At 34.3% G+C, this 18990-nt stretch overlaps 3 protein-coding genes across 3 annotated transcripts; 1 reads left to right on the forward strand and 2 right to left on the reverse strand.

The window, feature by feature from the left end:
- Positions 1-1195: 1195 nt before the first annotated feature.
- Positions 1196-4728, forward strand: LOC131630801 (protein LAZ1 homolog 2-like). Its single transcript, XM_058901547.1, has 9 exons — positions 1196-1351; positions 1439-1658; positions 2425-2481; positions 2581-2689; positions 2771-2955; positions 3043-3131; positions 3339-3588; positions 3682-3918; positions 3997-4728. Exons 2-9 carry the CDS (start codon positions 1509-1511, stop codon positions 4189-4191), a joined length of 1272 nt encoding a protein of 423 aa, XP_058757530.1. The 5' UTR covers positions 1196-1351; positions 1439-1508; the 3' UTR covers positions 4192-4728.
- A 2181-nt stretch (positions 4729-6909) lies between these two features.
- Positions 6910-10479, reverse strand: LOC131630808 (uncharacterized). Its single transcript, XM_058901552.1, has 8 exons — positions 10411-10479; positions 10038-10304; positions 9163-9334; positions 8698-8798; positions 8196-8366; positions 8012-8086; positions 7437-7541; positions 6910-7315 (listed from the first exon to the last, which is right to left on the reverse strand). The coding sequence occupies exons 1-8, from the start codon at positions 10477-10479 to the stop codon at positions 6980-6982; spliced, it is 1296 nt and encodes a 431-aa protein (XP_058757535.1). The 3' UTR covers positions 6910-6979.
- LOC131630797 (pentatricopeptide repeat-containing protein At5g43790-like) lies at positions 10286-13519 on the reverse strand. Its single transcript, XM_058901542.1, has 2 exons — positions 13386-13519; positions 10286-13309 (listed from the first exon to the last, which is right to left on the reverse strand). The coding sequence occupies exon 2, from the start codon at positions 12793-12795 to the stop codon at positions 11002-11004; it is 1794 nt and encodes a 597-aa protein (XP_058757525.1). The 5' UTR covers positions 12796-13309; positions 13386-13519; the 3' UTR covers positions 10286-11001.
- Between the last annotated feature and the right edge of the window lie 5471 nt (positions 13520-18990).

An 18990-nucleotide genomic window follows, 5' to 3' on the forward strand; every position in this document is an offset into this window, starting at 1 on the left:
TTTATAATATTATAATATATTAAAATACATATTAAAATCTTATTTGATAATTATAAATACAAAATCAATTTTGAGACAAATTATCTAAAAAATAGTAAATGTTCATAATATAAAATTATTTTGTAATTATTTATCTTACTATTTTTTTTACGTGAGAGGTACAAATAAAATAGACAAATGTAATCTATCTCCATTGTCAACCACTTGATCCCATTATCACTAACCAAAATAAATCTTATTACCCATCATTGATGTCTAATTTTATTTAAATCTCTTATACTTAACTATTATACTAATTTAACTTTTAAGATATAGTAATATGTTTATACACGTGGATAGACTCTGCATCCAACTCTTTTTTTTTTTCATATCTATTTTCTTATACAGTTGCTTCACCTGTTGTTTTCATATTGCACATGATTTACATACATGCACTTTCTTAGGAACACAACAAATTTCTGCATATTTTTTTTTACATATCTAACTCATCTAACATTTCTAATAACATATTTAATAACAAAATTATATTTTGTATTGAAAATTTTATTATTACGGGTACCAGACATTTTTCTATACATTCAATTATTATTATTTTACGGGTACCAGACATTTTTCTATACATTCAATTTTTTTATGGGTACCAGACATTTTTCTATACATTCAATTATTATTTTTTCATGGGTACCAAACATTTTTATACATTCAATTATTATTTTGTCATGGGTACCAAACATTTTTCTATACATTCAATTATTATTTTTTACGGGTACCAGATATTTTTCTATACATTTAATTATGATTATTTTCACGGGTACCTGACATTTTTCTATATATTCAATTATTATTTTTTCATGGGTACTAGAAATTTTTCTATACATTCAATTATTATTTTTTCACGGGTACAAGATATTTTTCTATACATTCAATTATTATTTTTTTCACGGGTACCAGATTTTTTTTATACATTCCATTATTATTTTTTACGGGTACTAAATATTTTTCTATTAAAAAATATAAATCTGAAACAAATGCGCGTCCCGTACCAGAACCCGTGCAGACGCACGGGTTTGTTACTAGTGTTCTATATAAATTTTGAATATAAAGCTAACGTGTCATGTGGTGGAATGAGATACAAAACGTGTCAAACCATTGTAAAGATCCCTTTGTTAACCATGACATCATCATCATGCACATTTTGTTACACTTCTATGTTCCAACAAAGTACAATACACAAAAAATTGGTTATCCTAATCCATTACCACACTCACATATCAATTGGTAACATTTGATGCAGAGTGGTTTCATTTCTGAGTTTGGATTGTGGAAGACAAGGTTGTCTTGTCAAATATAGGTAGGTTTTGTTTTGTTGTATGGATCTACTTTTCTATGTGTTGATATTCATTCTTTGATTAACAAAAGATGATATTGTCTTGCATAGGAAAAGTTGTTATACATGGTTATATACTTGCGAAAGTTGTGAAGAATTTGGAGATAAAGATGCTTGAGGAATGGAATCAAATTATTTCTCTAAATATGAAGGAATATATCATAATATTCACCAACCTGCTCTCATCATTGCTGGGTGTTCTGTTCTTGTAGCTCTTGTGCTCTCCCTTTTTCTCATTTTTCAACATCTTAGATCATATTCCAATCCCTCGGTACATTGCTTTTCTTATAGCTATGTTGTTTTGTTTTTCTTTTGTATGCCATGGATTGTTGGTGTGTCCTATGGAGATTGGTCATTGAAATTGTATACAATTTAGTTAGAATTTTAAATTATATTTACGAATAATTTTAAATTATATTTGCGAATAATTTCGACTCTTTCATGATCGTATTGTAAAATACATTCAATTAAAATCGATGAAGAACACAACACTAACACAGACACATAGACACCATCAATAATTTAAGAAAGTTAAAGTGACCGAAGATAACCACATGAGTTAGGGTCACGACATGTGTTGGGGTCCACGGTTCTGTCACACACCGATACGTGACACCAATAAATATTGGACATGGTAAGTGTTTGTGTCAATGCCGTGACTAAATATTACATGTGTAAGTGTAATGATTGTGTCAGAGAGACCGACAATTGACACTAATAAATATTGGACATTGATCAGTGTTTGTGTCAATATCGTGTTTGTGACTAAATATAATTACGTGTGTCAGTGTCGTGTTTGTGTCTGACACTGATAAGTAACACCAATAGGTATTGGTCACTGATAAGTGTTTGTGTCAATGTCGTGTTTGTGACTAAATACAACCACATGAGTCAGTGTTGTGTAAATAAAAAGAAAGTAACAAATTACGTGTGCTCATTTGCATATTCTAGTTAGTTACAACCTTACCATGAAAATGAGATTATAGTTTAAGGAGATTGTAAAAACTTCAACTAACTTGAAGTTTGTTTGCATTCAGGAACAAAAATGGATTGTTTCTATCATTTCCATGGTTCCAATCTATGCAACTGAGTCTGTAAGATTCTATTAATCTAAGAAACATATTTCCAATTTGATTTTAGCATCAATGGTTTAGTGGTTAATACTTTTAAGATTCTATTCTCTATCATTGCAGATTATTTCTTTGTGGAATCCAAGATTTTCTCTTCCATGTGACATTTTAAGAAGCTACTATGAAGCCTTTGCTCTATATGCTTTCGGAAGATATCTGATCGCTTGTCTTGGTAAGTTTTGTACCATGACTTCAGTTTCGTACAAACATAGCTATATACCATGCTGAATGTTAGAACTTTGAAAACTCTTAGGTGGTGAAGGAAGGGTTGTAGAACTACTTGAAGATGAATCCGAGGAAAATCTCGAAAAACCCTTGTTGCATGATTCGGACGAGAACATTGAATCCGAACAGAGATCGTTTTGCAACTTCTTTTGGCGACCTTGCAAACTTGGAAAAGATGTTCTTGCTATTGAAAAATTTGGTCTTGTCCAATATGTAGGTGCTAAAACTTTCCTAAAGAAGGGTTAATAGTAACTAACTTTGAAGTCAATATAAGCCTAATTTCACTTAGATATAGTGCAGATGATCCTGAAGACTGTTTGTGCTTTCTTAGCATTTATACTTGAACTGTTTGGTGTTTATGGCGACGGTAAATTCAAATGGAACTACGGGTATGTTCTAACGCAAAACTAGATAACTTTTTACAAATGGTATACTTGACTGTTAAGATATAGTTATTTTCACGTGTTAGTTAATATTAACGTAAATACACGTTCAAATTTGTTAACAATATATGAAGCACGGATACAGGCACCGACACGAATACACTTTTTTTCTAAGGTGTTGGTGCTACAGGATTAACGACTAATATTTTGCAGGTATCCATATATAGCAGTAGTATTGAACTTCAGCCAGATGTGGGCATTATACTGCCTTGTGCAATTCTATAATGTTACTCATGAGAGACTTCAACCGATAAAGCCACTCGCAAAGTTCATCAGCTTTAAGGCTATAGTGTTTGCTACTTGGTGGCAAGGTGTGGGTATTGTGCTATTATGTACATTTCAAGTGCTACCGAATGACGGGAAATTACAAACTGGGCTGCAGGATTTCTTAATCTGTATAGAGGTAGGTGGTTTCCTCTTTATACGATAGTACACAACTTTTTTATTCTTTTTCGTGCAAGACTAGTAATAGTTCATGTCGATGGTGGTGATGCAGATGGCCATAGCAGCTGTTGCTCATGTATTTGTATTTTCGGCAAAACCGTATCATTTTGTTCCCGCTTCTTCTGCGGAAGGAAAAGTTAGAGAGGAAAGAATAGAAGCAACATTGGATATAGATGAAGAGGGAGAGAAGAAACCAGCTGTGCTTAAAGAGACGACGACTCAAGTGGAGGCTCCGAGAACAAGCGTCAAAGAGAGCGTCCAGGATATAGTTGTTGAAGGCGGTCAACGAGTAAGTTCGTTATATTACTAGTCAGTTTTAATACTTAGTACCATCTAATTCATCATTGTAATATATTCAAACAAACAGGTTGTGAAGGATGTTGTAATGACGATAAATCAGGCGATGGAGCCGGTGGAAAAGGGAGTGACTAAAATTCAGAAGACTTTCCATCACAAAACAGTGGTTTCATCAGATGAAGAGGGAGAAAAATCAGATATAGAAATTGAGACAGATGTCACAGAAAATGTCACAAAGGAAAGGAATGATATTGCAATGGTGTAATTATTAATTAATAAGGATGGAAGAGAAACTAGAAGAGGCTGCATTTGTGTTTAAGATGGAAGAGGCTGGCTGCCTATGCTTTTAAGATGGAATTTATCATGTACTAATGAATGCAAGTGAAATGTTGTGGCCATTTTACATGGAAAACTTCATGCAAATGTTTGATGCAGCTTGGCATGCCAATATGACTAGTTCTAGAGTAGATTGTATAAATAGAATTTCTTTGATAGTAACAGAAGGAGAGGTCCTTTAAATTTGTTTATTTTATTTTTGTTGTAAATAGAGAATGAGAACAGAAGGAGGACTTATTAAGAAAAGGAGGACAAAAACACATGGTTGGAAGTACTAGTAGAAATAGTGTAGAAGGAGAGGTGCAACTCAATCAAGTTGAAGTAGAAAATGTGATATCTCTCCTCTATAAGTTGGAAAAACCGACAGGTACTTGGTGTCGGACACTTCCAGTTAGTTTCATTTTTCTCTTTTTTATGGAAAATCTTCATTTTTCTCTTTTTTTATGGAAAATCTTCATTTTTTAGATTTAATGCTTCAAAAATACCTTTTAAACAATACTTGATACTAGATCTATTGTCCACATGACACCCTTACCTACATAAGGTTGTCGAGTTTTTTCCTTGACTCGTTTTACCTAGGTAAAATCGAACCGTAAAATCATAGAGTTTACCTCATATTAAATTTATATATATGACATATATATACTTATAGAATATTATAGGCTAAATTACAGTTTTAGTCCCCCTGTTTTGGTATTTTCACGATTTTGGTCCCCCTATTTTCTTTTTAAACAGTTTTAATCTCCATCCCAATTTTGTTCATAAACAGTGCATGATCCGTACATGAACAGTACATGACCGTACATGAACAGTACATGACCGTACATGAACAGTAAATGACCAGTTGATTCAAAATTGGGATGGGGACCAAAACTGTTTAAAAAGAAAATAGGGGGAACAAAATCGTGAAAATGTCAAAACAGGGGACCAAAACTGAAATTTAGCCTATATTATAAATGCATTAATTATTTAAAATTTTAACTTAATTATAAAGCAAAAATATACTATATCATAATAAAATGTAATATTTACAAACTTGTATCAAACTTTATCCACTAAATTATAAACTGTAACATCCAAAAGATTAAAAAAAAACAATACTTTCACGAATTTTTCAACTTCAAAAAAACAAATTTTTTCATCTTCATCGTCAACTTAATCAAAAGTTCAATCCTTCTATAACATCATCTTCATTAAAACATTCATATTTGACTTAATTAAATCCATCTCCAAATCCTAAAGATTATTTAATATTATAACTAAGATATAAATGTGAATTAAATTAAAAATCCATAGATAAAATTTTATGGGCCAAAATATAAAATGTGATTTATAAATTTTGACAAAAAATAAATAAATAAATCAGATCAAAGAGTAAAATCCAACAATTTTACATGATTTCACCGATTTCAGAAAGATTTAAATCACTTAAAATCATTCTAGAATACGATTTTACATAAAAAAAATTTACCTGCGATTTAACACGAAATGCTGACCTAAAAACGTTAAATCTATAGAAAAGGTATCATAAGTTATACCAAAAAGTCATTTTATCCTCTATCCAACTATCTTTGAATACTTTTCACGTAACCATAAAGCCTTCCTCACAAATCAGAGAACTATAACAATACAAACCTCTCTCCCTAAAACATTCTCCAACAAGAAATGAAAACAAGTCATATATTTAGAGAATGAGGCACTGGATAAGAACAATACTTTAGAATTTAGTTTCTCTACCAAATGGAAAGGAACCGCTATGTGCAAATGGGTATAAGCTATTAAATACAAGGCTGGTGAATCTTTGAGAGGTACAAGACAAGATTGGTAGTGAAAAGATTCACTCAAACCTACATAGTAGATTATTAAGAGATATTTGCTCTATTTGCAAAAATGAATACTGTCATGGCGATATTATCTTTAGTGACTAATTACAATTAGATCATACACCAACTTGATATGAGAAATGCATTTCTTCATGATGAGCTTGAAGAAGAATCTACATGGATGTACCTCATGGGTATGGTGAACATACTGCCACCAACATTGTGTGCAAGTTAAGAAAGCTTTTATATGGATTAAAGCAATAGCCACTAGCATGATTTAGAAGTTTCATTAAATTTATTGTAGTTTTGTGCTTCAAATAAAGTCAAAGTGACCATGGGGAAGTAACTATATTGTTGGTGTACTTGATGACATTATTATCACTGGAAATGATGAGTAGGAGCAACAATTGTTAGGCAAAACTTAGCTAAACCCTGTCATATTCAGATTTCACAATTTCTTCACAAAATAAGAAGAGATTATTGGTGTACATTGTGATGTTTCTGTTTCTTAATGTAAAATAAGAACAAAGATCATTTCAAAGGGAAGGAGTGAAAATGTTTGAAAGAAAGGTGTTTCGTATTTTTGACAGATATTACATTTGAAAATGAAAATTGACTTCCTATTGCAAATTTAAAATGTTGACCTAAACTCCTGAAAAACCTAATACAACACAAATCCAAAGGAAAATGAACTATAAAACATTTTTATGATAACAACGATGCACAAGCTGTGATCTCAACTGATTTGAGTTAGCTGAGGTAAAGATTAATTTAGTTGGAGGTCAGAAATTCAAGTGTTTGCAAAGGAGAGATAAAAATTATACTAACAATTAACTACAAACAATTAACCATTAAAAAAATAAATAAATATAATCATACACAAACTTTGATATTTCAACTTTCATTTCCAGTACAACATATATCTGAACAACAGCTGAGACAGCCATAGCATCCTAAACCAATACAAAGTTGAGAAAATGCAGTTGCACACTGGTTGTTCATCTTGGTACAAACCTGAATGCAGCACATGCAACAGCAATGGTTGCAGAGGCTGCCGCAACAAGCTGTGGCTGCCTTAACAAAGATTTCAGCCCCATCGGGCAATTTCGTATCTTCAGCTCCTGGTGGAGTGTTCTCAGCAGTTGCAGTCAAGTTGCCAAAGCCTATGCCTAACTTTGGAAGCAAAAGCATTCTCTCACCTTGGACATTTTCACCTTTGTTTTTTGATACCTTTTTGTCATGATTTTCAAACAACAGTTACAAAAGTTTCTATATAACTGAGTTATATGCAGTATAACATCATATATAATTCTTAAACTCAATATATCAATATCTGGTTTTTGATACATACTTTGGCTCCATCTGATTGCTTGGATTTCTTTAGCTGATCAATCTCGAGAATTCCCATACGTGTATACTCCGATAAAAAGCCAGTTTGTAAGCTTAGTTTTGCAACCTGCAAATTAAAATGACGACGTGGCACAAAAATATTAAATGGCTGAATATCCAATAGAGGGACCATTATAACTAGAATTAAAAATTTTCAACTTAAGCATGTGAATGCATGCAGTGTAGTCAAGATCGAACGCTAGATCGTGTGCTAAGGAGGCCTGAGAGTGCTACGATCAGAGAAAGATCTTTTCACTGCCGGTGTGGTCAAGATTGAGCTTTTTGAAGTAAGATCGTAAAAAAAATGTGTTGAGGCTTTTTTTTGGGCATGTATTATAATTTTCATGTTTTTGTGTATGTTTCTGTGTACATAAATGTACCATTTTCTCTTCAGTAGGATCTTACGTTCCATGCTAAGGATCCGAGTTTCACAATCTTTCACAAGCCGTCCGATCCTACTGAAGATCTTGTGCTTGACTACATTATGCATGCGGTGATGTGACAAAAAGTAACAACAAACAAAAAGAAATAACAAACCTTCTGTTCTAATTGTTTATTGTTAGTAAGCCATGCTTGAGAAGTAAGATAGTCTATTTGTTCTCTTGCAAAAACATGTTAATGAAAAATACAGTGCAACAGAATTGCAATGAGGAAACACAATTAGAACCTCTTAAGAAATTTAGTTGAAATTTAAATATGCTATATAGTGAGAGAACATTACCTTTTCAATAGGCATGTCCTTAGCATTTTGTATCTTCAAGTTTATTGCAAAATTACTGAAATCAGCCAAGACACCTTTTAGATTAAGAACTTCTGGAAAGTTTCCCTTGTATCTTCCAAATAAAACCAATGTAGAATCCGATGAAAGATCTGGAATATGCAAAGGGTACACCTATATAAACATGGCAAATAATGCCATTAGAGAGCTATGAGATCAAGGAAAGCTAGATAAAGATGCAACACATACCACAGAAAATTAATTGCAAAAACTGACACAATTATGTGAATTCCAACACAATATCATCATATAAAAGAGTCATCACATTTTAATAAGTGTCTAAAAAAGGTACAAACAGAAAAAATCAGGACAGTTAATGTATGTGCAACATAAAAATCATTTCATATCCTCCATGGGATTTGGAAATTGCAAAATTCAATAGGCAGAAAATCAAGTCACTGGCATAAAGTGTTTTTTTCTATCCAGAAAATAGTAAAAGGTTTACCTCAACTTCATCCAGGTCATCGAGTATGTCCATTGTGATATTTGCAAGAACAAGAGATGAAGCTTTGTTAAACAGTTTTAGCATTTGAGGCTCAACCAAATCTGGTAATAAATAGTTGAAATAGGTCAGTCACATTGGAAATACTTTTAATGTTTAATAACTAACTTTTTTAATTAGAAAAGGTGAAAAACATGCTAACTCACAGTCATATCAAATAGTAATGGCCAATTAAAAGTTTATCTAACTTCGTTTAAAATAGTTATTAGAATTGTAAATATTGCTCACGATTTTCTTGGAACCTAAACTAGAATTTTTAATTGTATAATGATTACAACTGAGATTGGTCTTATTTATAGGCCTTCTGATGACCAGTGCTAGAAGGTATCTAAGTTAAATTTGACTGACACATGTTAAACATCGATAATAATCAGTGTTGTACACTCACACTCACATAGTTCATAATACATAAACTATAGGATACCTGGGGTATAGTCAAAGTGAACACATTAGACTTGAGAAAGCCTCCATCTTGAGTTCTGACGATGTTCTCCTTACCACCATTTTGGTCTTCCATATCAACCAGCTGAGTAGAATATGATCTCCTATGAACACTGACCTCCACACCTAGAATTGAACCCTGTTAGCCAAATTGTATCAGAACACAAAATCTGCAACATCTTTAAAAGTCAAAACATTATTCAAATATAACAAGTTCTTGAGTTACTATAACAAACTTATGAGTCAGTTGTAAAAAACATTTGTTCATGAAATGTGATTGAATATATTTATAAAACTAAGTGATTTGATTCAAGTATTTTTTTTCTCTCAATTCAAATTATGGCTGATGAATTTCAGTTAAGATGGAATCAAACAGAAGTATTTAAGTTCAGTTCAAACAATATTATGTAGACAAAAATGCGTATAACCCCTAGAAATTCAGGGTTTGAACTATGATGATAGTGTCAAACCTAACAATATTGACTTTTACCGGTTGAACTTGGACTCTCAGAGATCTTAGACTATATTTTATTGACCTTCCAACTGAATTTTATAGAACCTCGGATATTAATTTTTAATAATTTCTAACCAAAAAAATTATTAAAAATATATTGACATACACAATTTTTAAAAATATATTCGAACATAAATCACTTTAAAATCAACTCATTTTCAACCATAATCAATTCTTCTACAAAATTAACTCATACAAAATCAATTTTGATCACCGCAGAACCAAACACACGCTAAGTTTTTAACATTATAATCAGATTAATTTAGAAAAATAATTTTAAAAAAATCTTATTTTCTTAAACATTGAGAAGGAAGAAAAATGAACAAACCTGATAACCCATAGGAACAGCCACAACACAATCACAAGACCGACTCCCCGTAACACAATGCAGCCTCCACGTTCCCGAAACCTCAACAACCGCCGTATCCAAACAACAATCCACCTTAAGCTCAACCGCATTAATCATCTGAAGCGGAATCAAAGCCGGCGGATCACACCTCCCATGCACATGCAGCTGATAGCTAGGAACATCGGGATTATCAACAATGGCAGGATCGTGAATAACCGCGTAAACCATAGGCGACGTCGGAATTACCTAGCACTAAAATATGAGTAAAGAAGACAAAATAATATGTATAAATATTGTCAATGAAATATGGTCAACCATGCTATCTACAGGTGATGGTGCCACCACGAGCTACAACAAAACTGATCAGGGCTTGTTGATGGTATATTTTTAGAGGTGGCACGAGGAGACTAGAAGTTTCCATCTATCGGTTTGGAGATGTCGATGACACTAGATGATGTGCCATGTTTGTGATTGTCTTCTGGACCATATCATACTGACCAGAACTGAAGCGGTGAAACTGAAGGTGGATCTAACTCAGAGGAAACTGATTAGGATGTTGAAAAGACCAAAGAGGCTAATGTACTGTTCAGCTTCTTGAAATATGAGTTCTAGAGACATTAAAATGCAGAAAAGGTTATATCAACATATCTAAACTATTATGATGGGTAAACAACAATCTAGCATAGATTCACATTAAACATTTTACATTATTTCAAAGGCTTACATGTTTATCTTAACATTTATAGTAATGAGTTACTTTTTCAAGTGCTACTGAAGGAGTATACTAGAGATGTATTTCAAGGTAGAATATTGATTATACATACAGTAAGTTTCTCATGCAACTAAATGATCTTATAAGTAAAATGAATTTCAAATGAATGTAGCAAACTATATATCTTCATGCAGGAACTAATTTTGCTGTGAGGTGAATTTGGAATTGTTATCACCAGTAATCCAGACAAGAGCAACTCCCATCTTTAAAATGATGAAACCGATTTCGATCTCGAACTATAATATCTCTTCCATACACCTCCGAAATAAGCTTCGTAAACTCATGGCAATCGCCACAAACTCGAAGGTTCTTAATAATTCTTATAGCTAAACTCGAAGGAGACGCTATAAGAGCAAATGCTATGGCTAGTCTTTCACTATGATAAGAAAGTACACCTTCCTTATCTTCCTCTTCTACATCAAACAAAACCTCTGATGTTCTCGCATTGTGACCATATTCTTGTAGTCTTCGATTAATCTCCGCGATCTTCAAATATATTTCTTTTGAAAACGGATGCGTTTTGTCACCTGTAAGAAACTCATGCATCGCACCATTTATCTCCACCAGGCTAAAACCCGGAAACTTGTTAACACCGTGATCTTTCATCACCATCCTCACCCTCTTCACATCATTCCACCTTGCGACACTAGCGTACATATTCGACAAAAGAACATAGTTTCCACTAGTTTCTGGTTCCAACTCTATTAACTTTCTGAGAGCAAGTTCTCCCATATCTAAATTTCCATGAAGTCTTGCTGCACCAAGTAAAGACCTCCAAATTACAGCGTTTGGTTTCATCGGCATATCTTGCAACCAACCCTCCGCTTCCTTTAACCGCCCAGCTCGACCCAAAAGATCAATCAAGCATCCGTAATGCTCGAGTTTCGGTTCCACCCCATGAACCTCCTTCATGGACTTAAAAATCTCCAACCCTTCTTCGACTAATCCAACATGAGAGCAAGCAAACATCGTAACCACAAACGTCGCATCATCAGGAACTAAACCCTTTAATTTCATCTTTCTATAAAGCTTAACCGCTCGATTCCCATAACCATGAATAGCAAAACCCCCAATCATCGCATTATAACAAAACGTATCCTTATCTCTATCAAACATACTATCAAACACCTGACATGCAAGATTCAAACACCCGCATTTCGAATACATATCAACCAATGCAGTTCCAACAAACCTATTCACCATAACCTTATTCCTCAACACAAAACAATGAATCCAAAAGCCTTGACTAACAGCACCCAAACTAGAACAAGCACTAACCAATGCAACAATTGTAACTTCATTAGCTCTTACATTAGCCACTTGCATATCACAAAACAAACACAAAGCTTCCAAGGAAAATTCAGCATCATCAAAACTATTCACACTGTTTGCATAAGCACTCAAAATAATATTCCAAGTAGCCAAATCAGGTTGATCAATTTGATCAAAAAGATATCTAGAAACAAACAATTTCCCATATTTAGCATAGAAATTGAGCAAAGAGCCTTGAACAAAAAGATCAAAAGGTGGTTTCAGAAACTTCAAAACATGAGCATGAAGTAATAAACCATATTGAAACCATGATGGGTTAGAACAACAAGCCTTGAAAAGTGAAGGAAAAGTGAAACTATTAGGTTGAAGATTTTTGTGAGTGAGAATTTTACTATAAAGTGAAAATGCTAGATTAATTTTATTTTCACTATTTTTATTTTGATTAATCAATGATGAAATTAGTGTGTTGTAGAGGAAAATTGATGGGTTTGGGATGTGATTGAAGATGGTGAAAGCATAGGATAAACTGAATTTAGAGGAAATGTTGATGAGGTGACTGAGGCAATATGTTTGAAGTGAAAGACCAGTTGTTATGATTTGGGCATGGATTTGCTTAAGGTTGTTGAGGTTGTTGCATTTTTGTTGTAGTGTTTGGAGTGTTGGGTGGTTGAATATGTGGCTTTTGGGTTTCATGAAATTAACTGAATTTTCCGGCGACAGTTACGGTGATGTGTTTTGAAGACGGTGGTGGGAGGAGGAGGCGGTGGTGAATTTGAGTAATTTTCAAAGAGGTGCTGAGGAAAATGAGTGATATAGTCAGAACGGCGAGGAGTTATAACCAAAAAAATTGGTTTGGATATCAAACTGGTGCCTGTTCTAAACCGGTTTAAAACCAAACTGAATGGAGTAGTTTTATTATGTATTAAAAACCGGACCGGCCGGTCGAACCGGAAACCAACTAGATAACCGGTCTGTCAAAATCGATGTAAACCGTTAAAACAAAACAAAAAAACTGATGGACATCACAGAAACTAGCAAAGCGGTATTTCAGACCGTTCAAGGTTTTGCAACGCATTGGTCAAACAGCATACAGACTGGATCTTCCGGCCTCGTCATGGATCCACCCGGTGGGCTTTTCATGGCAACCCAACCTCCGATCTGTTATCTCCGATCCCAACGGATTTAGAGCCGCCAGAAGAACTAGAACCTACATCAAATGCCATGCAAAAGTCAGACTTAACAGTTACTAATACAAACCCAGATGCAGAACCGACAAACCATACCTCAGACGGTGTCCTTCCGGCGGAGAAGAGTGATAGTCCTTCAAGGAATGGCGACGACGAAGAAGGTCTCTTAGAGTGCACAAAGATGGTACAAGGCAAAGATTCAGTGACCGAAATAGAAGTAGTTTCAAAGGGTGAGAAAACTGAAGCGTTACAAGAGAATGTGAGAGAGGAATTTTTTACTGTCCTGCCATGTTTTTAGAAGTTTATACCCATTATACCATACATTTCAAAATTAATCCCAAACTACCATGTTTTCAAAAAAAAAATACAGCTTTACAGTCCATCCGCCCTTTGAATGGGCGGAGCTTTGCATTTTGTTATGAACATCCGCCCTTTGAATGGGCGGAGCAGTGTAAAGGTATTTTTTTTTTTTTGAAAATTTTAATTTAAATAAATAACAAATTTAAATAATATAATAAATATTATAATTAATAATAAATCAATAATATATATTAAAAATATTATAATAAAATATATTTTTAATTTTACAACATGTTTATAAAAATTTCAATTATTTAATAAATTTATTTTTAATATATATATATATATATATATATATATATATATATATATTAATTTATTATTATTAATTATAAATTTTAAATACTGGTCTATCACTGCAATTATCAGTACCGCTACTGCAATGGGCAGAGTTTTTAAATATTTTATCATTTAATTTCAGATCCGCCACTGTAATGGGCGGAGCTTTTAAATATTTTATTATTTAATTTGTTTGGTAATTATGTTTGTTTAGATCAACTAATGTTGTTGAATTTGAATGTTGATGTGTATTGTTGTCGTAATTGTAATGTTATTTATGTTATATGCGAAAGATCTGTATTGTCGTAATTGTAATGTTATTTATGTTAAATGCGAAAGATATGTGTTGTCATTAAACGTCACTAAATCATTGAAAACACTGTATTAATAATGGTGCATACAATTTAACAACAAAATAAAACACTAGTTATTACTGGTTCCAACATTTGGACAATTAGTTCGGTTGTGACCAGGAAGACGACATAACGCACATTTTCTCTCCAACTTATCATACCTGTCCATTTCCGTTCTAATACGTGAGCTCACCGGACGACCTTTCTTGTTCCTCCGCATCAATGGGTTGTGACAAATTTGATCTCCTTCAAAGGAGGGTCCATACTCATCTAATGGTAGTACTGGAAAACTTGTGCTGTAAACACCGAATAAGTTTGCGACTCTGTAAACGTCGGACAGTAGAGCATAAGCGTCTTGGCGCACCACAGAACATGCAGCAATAACGTGTGAACAAGGAACACGGTAAGCTTGATACTTTCCACAGTCACACCAAAGATCTCTTAGGTTTACCTTGTAATCTCCCGTAGGCTTTCCTTCACCATGGTCCATTGTCTCCTTCACACTGAAAGTGTTATGGTTATAGTCAAATATTCTTACATGATGCATGCTGGATTTTGCCGTTTCTTCTTTCATCACCTTCATACAACTTTCTGTAAATGTTTGTCCAGATCTCAATACTGCACTCCACTTAGCACCCCTTTCAGCAAATAGTGTTCCCATCCTATAGTATGTTGCACGCACCAATGTCGTAATAGGTAGATTACGTGTGCCTTTGAATACCGAGTTCATCGATTCCACCAGGTTTGTTGTCATGTGACCCCAACGCCGACCTCCATCAAATGCCCTCGTCCACTTTTTCAATGGAATATTGTTTAGCCATCTTAAAGCATCACCATTAGCCATACCAATTTCATTTCGGTAGTAGTGGAATGTTGGTTGGTTCAAAGCGTACCCTGATTATTACAAAAAAATGGGTTACTAACATATACATATAATTTACCAAACATAATAATAGGAAATATATACTTACCCATGTTGATAACTTTTTTTCGGAGGGTACGGTCTTTGATCTCCCACATGAAATTTTGTGCGATATGTCTGATACAATAGACATGTAGAGATGGAGGCTCATGCCAACCATTCTCTGGACTATTGTAAGCACTTTCAATTGATGCATGCCTGTCTGAAATCAAACACAAGTCAGGATGAGGGGCTACATGCATTCTCAAGTTCTTTAGAAAGAAACCCTAACCATCTGCGGTCTCCCCCTCCACAAGAGCAAAAGCAACTGGAAAGATATTACTATTTCCATCTTGAGCTACCGCCATTAGTAGGGTACCTTTGTACTTACCATATAACCAGGTACCATCAACTTGAAGTATAGGTTTGCAATATGCAAACCCTTTTATGCTTGGTTGGAATGCCCAGAAAAGTCGATGGAAAATTTGTTTTCCATTGACAACAGTTCCGTCATCTGTGTATACGGGAAGTGTTTGCATTTCTACCACTGTACTAGGAACAAATTTCTTGAGAGCTAACAAGTAGTGTGGCAGCTCATTGTATGAATTCTCCCAGTTACCGTATACCTGTTCGATAGCCTTATTTCTTGCAATCCATGTTTTCTTGTACGACGGAGTAAATTTGAATTCAGACACAATCTCACTGATACAGACGCTCACCTTAATTTAAGGGTCCTTATCAACAAGTGGCATTAAATGTTGACACATTATCTGAGAGCTAAGTTGCCTATGATCCTGGTTGAACATAGTTGTTGAACAACTATGTAGTGGGTTCATAATGCCTATCTCCCATAGGTCGCTTCTCTTTCGAAAGGATGCCAAAAGTTGAAACTTGCATGTAGCGTTTCTACAAGATATTTCATATCTTTTTTTGTCAGAAAAATTCACCTTGAAATCAATACATTGTTTCATATGATATTTTGAGATGGCACGAACACAATCGGCTTTTGTTTTAAACTGGTTACCCACAGCTATGTCACCCTCCATCGGAAGACGGGGACTCCGTGGCAATGCAAAAGAAGGTTGGTCTTTAGTTAGTTGCAACGTTGTAAGGTGGGGCGGTGGACAATACACATTTTCAACTGGAATTTGTTGCTCCTCTTCATTGATTGCATCTGTTTCGAACAAAGTGGTAAACAAATCATCAACTTGTGCTTCAGTTTCTTCATCATCGTCTTCTTCAACATTTTCATTAGGAATTATTGCTGCATTTTCTTGTTCCACTCGTTGAAATTTTATGTAGAGATCAATGTATTCAAAGCCAGTAATTTCACGATTCCCAAACATTATTTCGACATCATCGTCGTCTCGGACCTTCAGGGGAACAAATTTCACATTATCATTACCGAAAAAAATTACATTTCAATAAATAATTTGTGAAATCAAACCAGCTTGTAGCCTTGATTCCAACCTACTCCGCAGGTAATCGAAATTAGGATTTCTGCTTATCTTCAAACGACAAATTTCTGTGTTTACAAAAATAAATCCAACAGCATCAGATGACTGAATTTCTCCTTTGTAATGAGCATTCACTTTATATTGTATAGACATAATTTTTTGAACTTATGAGAATTTTTCTGAAAAATTTAGATGCAATAGTTTGGACAATATAGAAGCAATAGTGTGGATAATATAGAAGCAATAATGTGAGAAATAATGTGTGAACTATTTTAATACAACTCTTTAATTTTCGTTGACTGCATAAATGCATTCCAACAGCTCCGCCCAATGGATAAGCGGATGTCAGGAAAAAGACACACCTCCGCCCAATGAAGCTGCGGAAGTCAACATAATTTAATGGGGTCCGCCCATTACAGGTGCGGAAAGCATTAAATGGTCAGACGAAATTACACTGATCCTCCCATTCCAGCTGCGGAGGTCAGAGAAAAATAAATGCTTCCGCCCATTTGATCTGCGGACCTTAATGAATGGTCAACGAAATTTGAATTTTCTGTCACGAATTAAATTACATTCAATCCATATTTACTATCTAACACCAACTATTTTTAATTTTTACTCTACATTTCTCAATTCAAATTCCTTTCTCATACAAATACATTTCTCAATACAATTTCACTCCCACTTTATTTCTTCTCATACAATTTTCAAACATTTCTATCCTACAATTTCTTACCCTCATAACAAAAAAATGTCTTTGTTAACACTCGGAGAAGAACATCGAGGCACACCGAACAACATTATTGCATATGTAAGTATCTTTATATATATTTTTTCTTCGCTTGTTATAATTTTTGGTTAAATTAATTATTTGTTGTTATTATTGTATTTTAGGATATAAACAAATTTCGTCCTCGGTCACATAGTTTTGTTGAAGTCGACGATATGATCCGCCTGTATTTGCAACAAGCGGGATTTGGCCATGTCATAAACATTACCTCCTATGGCGTAGATAGAAAATTCCTCCTAGCCTTATGTGAAAGATGGCGACCAGAAACGCACACTTTCCATCTACCAACCGGTGAATGCACCATTACGCTTGAAGATGTTCATATGTTGATGGGTTTACGTATCAATGGTTTCGCAGTAGCTGGATCTACAGCCGTGCCTTATTCTATCGCTGAAGAACTACTGGGTGAACCATTAACAAACACAAGTAGAAAGGGCCAATTCATTAAAATGACTTGGCTCAAAGAAAAATATGAAAACCGAATGACATTAACCGATGCTTCCACCGTCGAAGAAATTGTACAAAAAGCTAGAGTTGATATTTTGTTGCTTTTTGGTGGTCTATAATTTCCTAATACTAATGGTAACACTATACATCTGCAGTATTTACCATTATTATATGATTTTAATAAAACAGGTAAGTATAGCTGGGGATCTGCAACTCTAGCACATCTGTACAGACACTTGTGTAGATGCGCCAAAAAAGAAGTGCATAATTTTGCAGGTTGTGGAGTCTTACTTCCAGCCTGGGGATGGTCGAGAATGCCGAGACTGGCACCAGTGAATCGTAACCCATACACTTTTCCATATGCAACCAAGTACGTTTTAAATATTTTTACAATTATATCTTTATTTTTTTAGGTACTAATTATTTCTTCTTTTAGGTGGTCTGCACATGGGATGAATTATGAAAAAACACCCCATCATTGTGCTCCTGGATATCGAACGTTCATCGATCATTTTGAACCGATTGATGTAATATATTTAACACTTAAATCAATTAATACTATTTCATATAACTATTTTTTAACTAAACAATTGTATGTAACAGTTTACATGGAGGCCCTATCTCGAACTCGAAGATCTGGAACCAACTGATAGTGACGTGTGGAGTTCAAAAACTTTTTTCATAAGCTTCACTTATGTTGAAATGCATCATTCAGATAGGTTTAAGCTCTAGTTTGGCATTAAACAGGGCATACCGGGTCCTCCAACTTGCATGGAAGAGTATCATAAAAGTCAATTATCCGATCAATGGCCATACGATGATTGGAAAGACCATTATAAGAATGAGCGTCGTCAATGGCATAATCGCCATAAAACTGTCTTGCAGGGGGAAATCATGCCTCAAGAATGTAAACCGAGCCCAGACTACATGTCATGGTATGCCACTGTGTCAAATTTGTATTTATCGCCGAATAGATACTTGTTTGACCCTCGTAGCCAACCCTCCACCTCAAACTTCCAACAATCCAGACCACCTATCCCTAACATGCAACAACATTTTCATAACACCCAACAAAATTTCATTCCAACACCACCACCTTTTACCCCAAGCCAAC

This window comes from Vicia villosa, unplaced genomic scaffold (genome assembly GCF_029867415.1).
Source record: "Vicia villosa cultivar HV-30 ecotype Madison, WI unplaced genomic scaffold, Vvil1.0 ctg.000739F_1_1, whole genome shotgun sequence".
NCBI lineage: Eukaryota > Viridiplantae > Streptophyta > Magnoliopsida > Fabales > Fabaceae > Vicia > Vicia villosa.